This window comes from Ammospiza nelsoni, chromosome 2 (genome assembly GCF_027579445.1).
Source record: "Ammospiza nelsoni isolate bAmmNel1 chromosome 2, bAmmNel1.pri, whole genome shotgun sequence".
NCBI lineage: Eukaryota > Metazoa > Chordata > Aves > Passeriformes > Passerellidae > Ammospiza > Ammospiza nelsoni.
The window spans coordinates 31,180,742-31,191,380 of NC_080634.1; the positions used below are offsets into that span (position 1 = coordinate 31,180,742).

General features: G+C 46.7%; 1 protein-coding gene and 1 pseudogene across 1 annotated transcript; one reads left to right on the forward strand and one right to left on the reverse strand.

The window, feature by feature from the left end:
- Positions 1-1,486: 1,486 nt before the first annotated feature.
- Positions 1,487-2,017, forward strand: LOC132087572 (epidermal differentiation-specific protein-like). Its single transcript, XM_059493929.1, has one exon. It carries the CDS (start codon positions 1,487-1,489, stop codon positions 2,015-2,017), a length of 531 nt encoding a protein of 176 aa, XP_059349912.1.
- A 5,945-nt stretch (positions 2,018-7,962) lies between these two features.
- Positions 7,963-10,208, reverse strand: LOC132069765 (epidermal differentiation-specific protein-like; annotated as a pseudogene).
- Positions 10,209-10,639: the final 431 nt, after the last annotated feature.

The window sequence follows — 10,639 nt, forward strand, 5'->3', positions numbered from 1 at the left end:
GTCTGATGAGGAGCCACTGGTGCAACTGGGAGTTTTTATTCTGGGGAAAAGGAGGCTCAGGGCAGATATGTTTACTTTTGACAGCACCTGAGAGGAGCTTTTGGCAAGGTGGGGGTTTGTCTCTTCTCCAGGCAGTCAGTGGTGGGACAAGGGGAAATGACTTTCAGTTGTGTATGGGGAGGTTCCGGCTGGATATTAGGAAACATTTCTTCATTGAAAGATTGTTAAGGTTTGGAATGGGCTGCCCAGGGAAGTGGTAGGGTCACCATACCTGAAAATATTCAAAACACAAGTGGAAATGATCCTTTGCAATATGGTTTAGGGGGTATGGTGGCATTTGGTTCAAGGCTGGATTAGATGATCTTAGTGGCCTTTTCCAACATCAATGATACTGTGATTGTAAGGAGAAGAGGGAAAAGATAAAGAAAAATATTACATGAATGTCACCACTGTCACTCGGAAATCTTCTATCAAAACTGTTAGTAAGACTAAGGTTGTGTATGCAATATTATTCCCAGAAAAGCACAAATGAAAACTCCAATAGTCAGAAACATTCTGTAGCCTGTGTGTCTGAGAATGCTTTGATACATTTTTATTACTCTGATTCCATTTTCTTCTAGAGGAGAAGGACAAACAGGAATTGAACTTCCCAGGTTTCATCAAGTCCCTCACATTTCATGGGACTTTTGAAAGAGACAAAGAAGATGTCAGATCATAGGAACATGTAATCAAGGACAGGATAGTTAATGATTTTTGGTGCCTGGGGGCATGGTACCACTTCCCAGTTCTGTGCAGTTGGCTGTTTCACAAGACTTCTGAGCCAGCTATAAAGGGAGGCTGGTAAGATGCCCTTCCCAAACCACAGCCCTGCACTGGAGGAATTGCCCCCAGCTCTTGCAGCCCTGCAGCTGACAGCAAGGTAAGAGGCACCCTTGGCACAGGAGAGCTGGAAGGGCTTCTTGGGAAGCTGCTGTGAAGTGCAGGGCCAGGGAAGGAGGCTTTAGTGCTGGGCTGAGAGCTGCAGCACAGCCGTGAGGCTCTGCTGTGTGCGTGTGCAGAGACTGAAGCCATCTCTCAGGGCATGAGGAGATGGATGGCTGCTGCAGGAGAGACAAACCTCACCCAGGGACAGCCTGGAGGGGGCCAGGGAGACACAGTTGTGGGGAGTGAGTGTGAGATAATTTAAAACTTCATCTTGGATGTATATCTAACCCAACACATAACTATTTAAAAGTGGGCAGTTGTGGGCACATATTTCATTTTACTTTTTCCCTCCAAATACAAACTACTATGTAAAGCCTTCACTCTTTTCCAGCTGTTGATACATTTATTCATTGTTCAAAATGTTTTACATTTTCTTTATTTCCCCATGCTCTCTATCATTTTGTATAAAGTCTTCTTACAAGCATTCTTGTTTTCATCTTCCTTTCGTGCAGGCTGTCATCCAAGGCCAACAGCAAGCACTTTCATCCTCAGGACTCTTGAGATGGGCAAAATCATCATTTATGAGCATGCCAACTTCAGGGGGGTGTCTAGAGAAATAACTTCTGACATTTCCAATCTGGGACATTTGGACTTTAATGATATTATCTCCTCAGTGAAAGTAGTTGGCCAGCCTTGGGTGGCTTATGAGCACATAAATTATACAGGCAGGCTAATGGTACTAGAGGAGGGGGAACATGACTATGTTGGTAGAAGCATGAATGACACAATCAGTTCTCTGCAGATGATCACTGAAGATCTGCATGATCCCCAGATCACTCTCTATGAGCATCCCAACTATCATGGGAGGAGCAGAGTAATAAGGCAAGCAACCAACCTGGCTGCGGGATTCGACAATGACATCATGTCTTCCCACAAAGTCCAGAGAGGTGCCTGGCTGCTGTGTGAGCACAGTGATGGAAGTGGGATTCAATATATTGCACGAGAAAAAGATAACCTTCCACATTACTCAGCAATCTACCTCAATGATAGGCTTTCCTTCCTGCGTCCTCTTCGCCCTGGCCGCTCTTATTAGAATGCAAATCCTCCAAAGCTGAGAAAATATGCAGCACCAGCAAGAAATTTGAGATCTAGATTTCTCCTTCTGCTTGTGTAGCCTTTTTTCCCTGGGAACTCTCTGCTGTGCTGCACTGCAGATCTGTACTTCTCTATCCTGCCTTGCATGCTTCTCCAGCCCCATAAATGAAAGTATTATCACGCTTGATCATATGAAAGAATGTCCAAGCTAAGAAATGTGCCAGAGACGTGTAACCTAATACACCCCCACCTGGCATTCCAGAGTCCTGGGCTGTGGAATGCTGAAACATTGCATGTTGTCTCTGTTGCTAAGTGAAACAAAAAATGTAAATGTAGGGCCAGCATTGCCTTCTTTAGAATTTGCTTTACAAAGGTACCATGGCTTCTGCCATTGTCTGTAATCCATTTTGCTTTGGTGCCATTAAAGAATCTTTTGCAATTAGCAGTGAGTCTGTTTAGCATCTTTACAATAAATAAATATTGGTCTTTCATGGTGGACTGTCTCTGTGTATCCGGAGAATGGTTGATAAAGTCATATCATATTTTTCCTGGACGTCTCCTGAAGCACTGTCTCCTTCCAGTTTCACTGGTCTGTAACAGTGGGTTTGGGTTTGACTCAACCAGTGCTAAAATCTTGGTGAGTATGTTGATTATTGCTGTGATCCTGGCCAAACTCTCCCATGAAGTGTAGATAGATAGCACATTTTTGATGGTATTATGTACAATCAATCATACAAATGAATCACACTGGTGATAAAGTCTTCCACTGCCCAAATCACATAATCAAAGAGTAAGTTCTCATAACTTTTAATTGATTGGTTGTTTGATCCCAGTGGAAACAACTGATTGTGTTTTCAAACCTGTAGTATCTTGATATGGCAGGAGGGATGACAAGGTATTCCATGATCTGTTTTGCCATGTACAAGTTCAGCTGGACGAGCAGAGTCTCAGCCCTCCTGCAGCAGTGCCTGATGAGAGCTGCAGCCCTGAGCTGGGCACTGTGGCAGCTGTCCCATGGCAGCTCTGCCCTGCAGGGTTCCTCTCCCTCTGTGCTGGCCTGCTCTGTGCCCTGATTTCCTTGCCCTGGTCACAGACAGGAGCTGCACTTGGCCTCTTTGAACCTCATGAGTTGCCATGAACCACATGGTGCCAGTGCTGGAGCTTGCCAAGGGCCCTTTGGATGGTCCCTGAGGACAGTTCTGTCTGTCTGTCTGTGTGTCTGTGTGTCTGTGTGTCTGTGGCTGCCATGCCCAGGTGGAGCTGTGTTCCCTGTGCTGACACTCAGTGCCCCTCTCAGCTCCCTGTGCCTTCCTGCAGCCTCTCTCCTCCTGTTCTCACCCACTGACACAGCCCTGGCCACTTTCCCAACACTTCCTGTTCCCTCAGCCCCTGCTGGAAATATTTTCACAGCAGTGCAGTAACAAACCTTGCTGTCCCACATTGCTGTCTCTGCCCTGGCTTCATCACCAGCATGGGACAATATCTGCCCATTCTCTGTCCTGCCTTCAGCAGCAGCTGGAAGTAGAAAAATCCTGGACGTTCCTTCCAGTCTCAATTGTTCCAGGAGTCCATACACTGTGCCTGGGATGTGATAGGCACAGCTACCCCTGCCCCAGGGAGGAGTGCAATCCTACAGAACAGCCAAGGAAAGGTTCAAGGAGACAAATATGGATGGTTTCAGGAACTTTTCAATCTGCTAATACAAAGGGTTGAGTTTTGTTTGGGTTTTTGTTTGTTTTTGTTTTGTTTTGTTTATTTTTTAATAGCAAAAAATTATTTTGAGTTTTTCAGTAATAGGAGGATGAAGTAAAGATGGAGAATGACTTTAGCCTTCAGTGGAGGGGATTACATTTGACAAGAGAGCAAGTAAGAGCTGCTGCTGAACTGGGAGGGAAGTCTGATGTTGGGGAAATGGAATTGATAAATACAGCACAAGTAATCCCCAAGGTATTTTATACATGAGTTGATGATGACATTATTTCAAGGAAATTGAACAATAAATGCAATTAACCGGGAAGTGACAAAGATTTTAAAATCTTCCTTAGAATTACTGACCGCAAGATTTATTCTGGAAAGAACCTCCCTCGACCAAGCCTTCTTCATAGTAAAAATGTAACCAAAGGGAAACAGGTTACTCATGGCCATACTCAAGTGATTTCTGAACAGCCACAGGGCTGGAGATTCCCCAGGGTCTCTGGCCTTACCAAGCAGCAGACTGGACGTGAGGACACCATAAGGTCACTTTCAACCTGAATTCTCTTGTGATCCCACAATTCTCCTGCCTTGCATCGTCACTCAAGCTCATGATTTCTGGATCAGGATGGGCAAATCCGAGTATCACCTGAGCTGTATTGCTCCTGAGGATTCTTGCTCTAAAGAAAGGGTCTCAGCTGATAATCTCACATTACAGATGTGCTTGCTCACAGCACATTTATTGGCTAGTCTGTTCTGGAAATACCTCGCGCTTTCCCTTCCCCTTCCTTCAGTAATTCTCAGGAAAACACACAAGCACCTCCCTCCCAAAACACACTTTCATGCTGCTCACAATGTCTTCTGGATTTCTGACTCATTCAGAGCAAGAATCTAGAACATCTAGAACACATCAAAGGTGCTACCCGTATTTTCATCCCTGGTCCAGGCCTTCTTTCAGAATTACTGAAAAATTGTCTATCAGGAAAGAAAATCTTTCTGGAAAAGAAACTCAGAGTATTGTGAGAGGATCAGAGAAAAGAGCAGCTGCATCCTCTCACAATGAACTTCCCTGCTTTCCCCAAACAGAAAAGTTACCCTACTTCTGTGTGCATACAGTAGCTTTATTACTCATTTAACTGCAGAAAATACTGGTTTGAAGCACTTGAGATGCAACAGGTCTGCCCCATTTCTTGACTTTCTTTGTCTCATCAGTGATTGACTCTAAGCAAACTTTCACTGTAGGTTTGCCAGTTAGGAGAGCAGTTTGCTGCCAAGCCAAGAGAAGCACAAGAAGATTGCAAAGTGATGCTTTCAGGAGGTGCATTTGCAGGAGTGATCTGCTGTTTCATTGATGTTCTGTGCCTCTCTCAACACTGAGGTTGCTCTGCCATCGTTGCTTTCCTGATGATTTCAGCCAGATGCCCTCTCACATTCACAGAGTTGGCTCACTTGACTCACACATCTCAACTCTTTGGAGCATGGGCAGAGGAAGAGAAAAGCATCCTGGTCACCTAACTCCAACTTTCCTGTAGTCTGTCAGCAAAGGATTTTTCTGTTTTGTTCTTTTCAATCCCACAAACTCCTTATTTAGACTCCTTTTGAAGAGGAGCTGTTCTAGTCAGTACTTCTGTACAGGTTTTACCCTGCCTCAGGCATGCCACTACTGAGTACATGCAACCCCTGAGAGATTAATTCTGGTCCTGTCAGAATGGCTTCTCTCTGTCTCCTTTCTGTGGTGGATAAGAAGTTGAAGGGCACTTGCATCCTGCACAGCATGAGGACTGGAGGAGCAGGGGAAGGGAAGAGTTTATTCCATCTCCTCTGAACAGAGGGCACACCTGGAATACTGCATCTGTTTCAGATGCCCTATAAAAAGCACAATGTGAACAAAATGGTGGAGCCCCATACAGGCCAGTGGATGGCACAGGAGCATCCCATGAGCCAGGAGAGTCTGAGGGGCCTGGTCCTGTTCAGCCTGCAGAAGACAAGGCTCCTGTTATCCAAGGGGCTCAGCAAAGGACAGCTGGAAAGAGTCTTAGATGGCAGCAGGGAAACTCAGACATAAATAAAGGAATAAAAAACTCATACTAACGATTGCTCAGCTGTGGCAGAAAGGCAAGAGACCCTGGGGAGTCTCCACCCTTGCAGTTTTTCAAAAATCACTAGAGCATGGCCGTTAGTAATCTTCTTTCCTTGTTTCTGCTGTGAGGAAGGCTGTGAAATAGGGAAGTCCCTTCCTGAATAAATCTTTCTGTCAGTAATTCTCAGGAAGTTTTAAAAACCTTTGTCACTTTCTGGCTAATTGCATTCTTTGTTCAATTTCCTTGAAAAAAATGTCATCATCAAGTCATGTGTACAAGAACTTGAGGATTACTTGTTTTGTATTTATCAATTCCATTTCCCCAACATCAGACTTCCCTCCCAGTTCAGCAGCAGCTGTTACCTGCTTTCTTGTCAAATGTAATCCCCTCCACTGAAGGGTCAGAACCCTTCTCCATTTTTACTTCATCCTCCTATTACTGAAAAAGTTACAAGAATCCTTTGGTATAAAAAACAGAACAAAAAAGATAAACCAAACAAACAAATAAATGTCATTTGTAACAGCAGATGGTTTCTGAAACCACCCCATCCATATTTGTCTCCTTGAACCTTTCCTTGGCTGTTCTGTAGGATTGCACTCCTCCCTGCGGCAGGGGTAGCTGTGCCTATCACATCCCAGGCACAGTGTATGGACTCCTGGAACAATTGAGGCTGGAAGGAACGTCCAGGATTTTTCTACTTCCAGCTGCTGCTGAAGGCAGGACAGAGAATGGGCAGATATTGTCCCATGCTGGTGATGAAGCCAGGGCAGAGACAGCAATGTGGGACAGCAAGGTTTGTTACTGCACTGCTGTGAAAATATTTCCAGCAGGGGGCTGAGGGAACAGGAAGTGTTGGGAAAGTGGCCAGGGCTGTGTCAGTGGGTGAGAACAGGAGGAGAGAGGCTGCAGGAAGGCACAGGGAGCTGAGAGGGGCACTGAGTGTCAGCACAGGGAACACAGCTCCACCTGGGCATGGCAGCCACAGACACACAGACACACGGACAGACAGACAGAACTGTCCTCAGGGACCATCCAAAGGGCCCTTGGCAAGCTCCAGCACTGGCACCATGTGCACCTCATTGTAAATTGGCTGCTCTCTCCCAGAGCCATTCAGGCCCAAGCCATCCTGCGCTGGACCCAGGCCCCTGGCAGCCTTTACAAGGATAAAAGCAAAAGACTGGAAGTGCTCTTCTCTGCTCAGGGCAAATAATCCCACAACTTTACTGCGGAATTACTGCAGGGGATCCTTTATGGGGAGTAGTTGGTGTCCCAGGAGAAAAAGAGGCGGAATGCCTAACGAGGGGAGAATTTTACACCTGGGGGAATGGGGGATGGAGGAATAGGGCCACAGCCAATGCGACACAATTGAGGAACGGTCCAGGGGATGAGTAAACCTGGGACAAACTACTACCAGCAGGGATCAGGAGTGGGGAAGACCATGTGATCAGTGCAGATTATCGAACACCCAGTGCAAAACCAACTAACTATTTAATGCAATAAAACATCTCATGTGGTTCAAAGAGGCCAAGTGCAGCTCCTGTCTGAGACCAGGGCAGGGAAATCAGGACACACAGCAAACCAGCACAGAGAGAGAGGAACCTTGCAGGGCAGAGCTGCCATGGAACAGCTGCCACAGTGCCCAGCTCAGGGCTGCAGCTCTCATCAGGCACTGCTGCAGGAGGGCTGAGACTCTGCTCGTCCAGCTGAACTTGCACAGGACTCACCAGGTCCTGATCTACCTTGTCATTCCTCATTCCTTATCAGGATATTACAGGTGTGAAAAACAAGGCACGTTTTACCATTAGGATTAAAGAACTGGAATTAGTGAAAACGTTCTGTTTATGATGTGATTTAGGGCAGTAGAAGACTGCATCATTGCTACAATCACTGCCTTCAGATACAACCAAGCGTGTGATAGCCAGGTACAATCTGGAGGTGAGTGTTTGGCCAGGATCAGCAATGATCTACATGCTCACCAAGACATTTTGAGTCAAGCCTGACCCCACTGTTAATGAGCAGGTAAACCAGAAGGAAACAGAATTCTGCAGGAAACATCAAGGAAAAATGCTGGCAAGTGACTGTGGGGACCATTCTCTGGATACACAGAGACATCTCAGCCTGGAAGAGCAATATTTATCTATTCCAAAGATGCACAAAACAGACCCACTGCTGATTGAAAAGGATTCTTTAATGGCAGCAACACAAAATGGATTAGAGACAATGGCAGAGGCTACAGTAGCACAAGGGCATTGCAATGCAAATTACAAAAGAAGTGATGCTGGTTCTGCACTGACGCTCTCACTTAGCCACACACACAACCTGCAATGCTTCTACATTCCATAGGCCAGGACTCTGGAATGCCAGCTGAGGGTACAACAGGTTTCACACATGTGGCATTGCCTCCTCTAGCTTGGACACTCTCATATGATCAATCCTGATGATTCTTGCATTGGTGGGGTGGGAGCAGCGTGCAAGGCAGGATGGAGAAGTGCAGCTCTGCAGTGCAGCAGAGCAGAGAGCGCTGACATTCGGTGGGCCTGTGACACTGGGGGAAAAGGCAGCACCAGCAGAGGCGGAGATCCGGGTGTCAAATTTCTGCATCTTTTCTCAGCGCTGCAGCATTTACATTCTAACAGCCACAGCCAGGGCGCAGGGGGCGCAGGAAGGAAAGCTTGTCGTTGAAATCGATTGCCTTGTAATTTGGAAGGTGCTCATGTTCTCCTGCAATGTATTGAAATCCACTTCCATCGCTCTGCTCACACAGCAGCCAGACACCTCTCTGGACTTTGTGGGAAGACACGATGTCATTGTCGTGTCCTGCAGCCAGGTTGGTTGCTTCTCTTATTATTCTGCTCTTCCCTTGATAATCAATGTGTTCATAGAGAGTGATCTGAGGATTCTGCAGATTTTCAGTGATCACCTGCAGAGAGCTGATCCTGTCATTCATCGCTTTACCTACAAAGTATATTCTCCCTCCTCAAACACCAGAAACCAACCCTGGTAATCAACATGCTCATAAGCTACCCAAGGCTGGCCAATTACTTTCACTGAGGAGACAATATCATTCCAATCGACATCTTTTAGATTGGAAATGTTAGTGGTGAATTCTCTGGACAGACCCTGGAAGTTGGCATGCTCATAAATGATGATTTTGCCCATCTCTGCAGAACTTCTGGGGTGCAGATTTCTTGCTATAGGAGCTGGATGGCAGCCTGCACAAAAGGGAGAGAGAAAACAAGCAGAGCTTGTGAGAAGACTTTCTACTTCAGACAGAAAATGATGGGAAGTGTGTTGCAGAAAAAGAAAAGTAGAAAGTTTTTAGCAGAATAGAAACATAGCAGCAGCTGGAAAGCAGTGAGAGCATGACAGAAATTTCAGTTTTGAGGGAAAACATAAAACAAGACGTGCCCACAACTACTCAGTTCTAATTAGCTGTGTCTGTTTGTTTAGGTGCATACCCAAGATTAAGCTGTAAATACTCTCCCAGTCACCCCCCACAACTGTGTATCGGTGGCCCCCTCCAGGCTATCCCTGGGTGAGGTTTGTCTCTCCTGCAGCAGCCATCCATCTCCTCATGCCCTGATGTCAGGTTTTCTGTGTTGCTGTTCTGGTGGCCTGGAAAGGCCCAGGGATGGCCTTGGAGAGCCGACGCTTCAAAGGACGAGGAGAGACTTCTGATCTTGTCTCGGTCTTGGTGTTTATTAATTGTTTATCTAAAAGATTTTCTTTCAGCCCGACAGAGGTCTGCACAGCAAGTCAGCCATGGGCACACTCCCGAAGCCCCTGGGCGGTCACTTATCTTTATACCCTAAGTTACGTGTACAATATTTATCATTTTTCTCCAATACCTTCTACCCTTATTAACCGGTGCACTTCTAGTAATAACCAATCCCAAAGTGCCACCACCACCACAGAAGATGGAGGCCAAGAAGAAGAAGAAGAAGGACAGGACACGCCCCAATTCCTCCATCTTACTTCTTTAGACCCCCCTGTACCAAAATCCTAAACCCTGTGTTTTACACTTTAACTAACTTATCCCTTCACCATTCACCCAGTGAATTCCTCCCAGTCTTCATACAGGTCTCATCTCCTGTGTAGGATCAAAATCCTGCCACCAGACGCTTCTGGCAACATTCCAGGATTCCCGAGCCCCCCAAGGGTGGTCTCGGCCTCTCTGCACCTTCATCCTGAGGTGCTGAGATCCCACACCCTGAGAGATGGCTTCAGTCTCTGCACACGCACACAGCAGAGCCTCACGGCTGTGCTGCAGCTCTCAGCCCAGCACTAAAGCCTCCTTCCCTGGCCCTGCACTTCATAGCAGCTGCCCAAGAAGCCCTTCCAGCTCTCCTGTGCCAAGGGTGCCTCTTACCTTGCTGTCAGCTGCAGGGCTGGGGGAGCTGAGGGCAATTCCTCCAGTGCAGGGCTGTGGTGTGTGCAGAGTGTCTCACATGCCTCCATTTATACTTGCACAGAAGTGAAAGTGTGGATCACCCATTGCAACGAACTGGGAGTGCTTGATATCATGCTCAGGGTTCAAAAAGTATTCATATTCTATCTTGGTTTTGATGTCCTACAACCAGACATCTCATTGCTCTGGTTCAAAAGTTCACTGAAGTGTGAGTGACCTGATAACCTTAGAACGTGGCTTCATGTCTGTCCCCGCTGAGAAGCCGTCTGAACTACAGGAACTGGAACACATTGTTTGGAGCAACCCCAGCTCCTTCAATCCCTCAACAGCTCAATTCCCTTCTCTGGACTCACTCCAGCCCCTCCATGTCTTCCTTGCAGTGAGGGGCCCAGAACTGGGCCCAGCCCCAGAGGAGTGGCCTCAGCAGTGCTGAGCACAG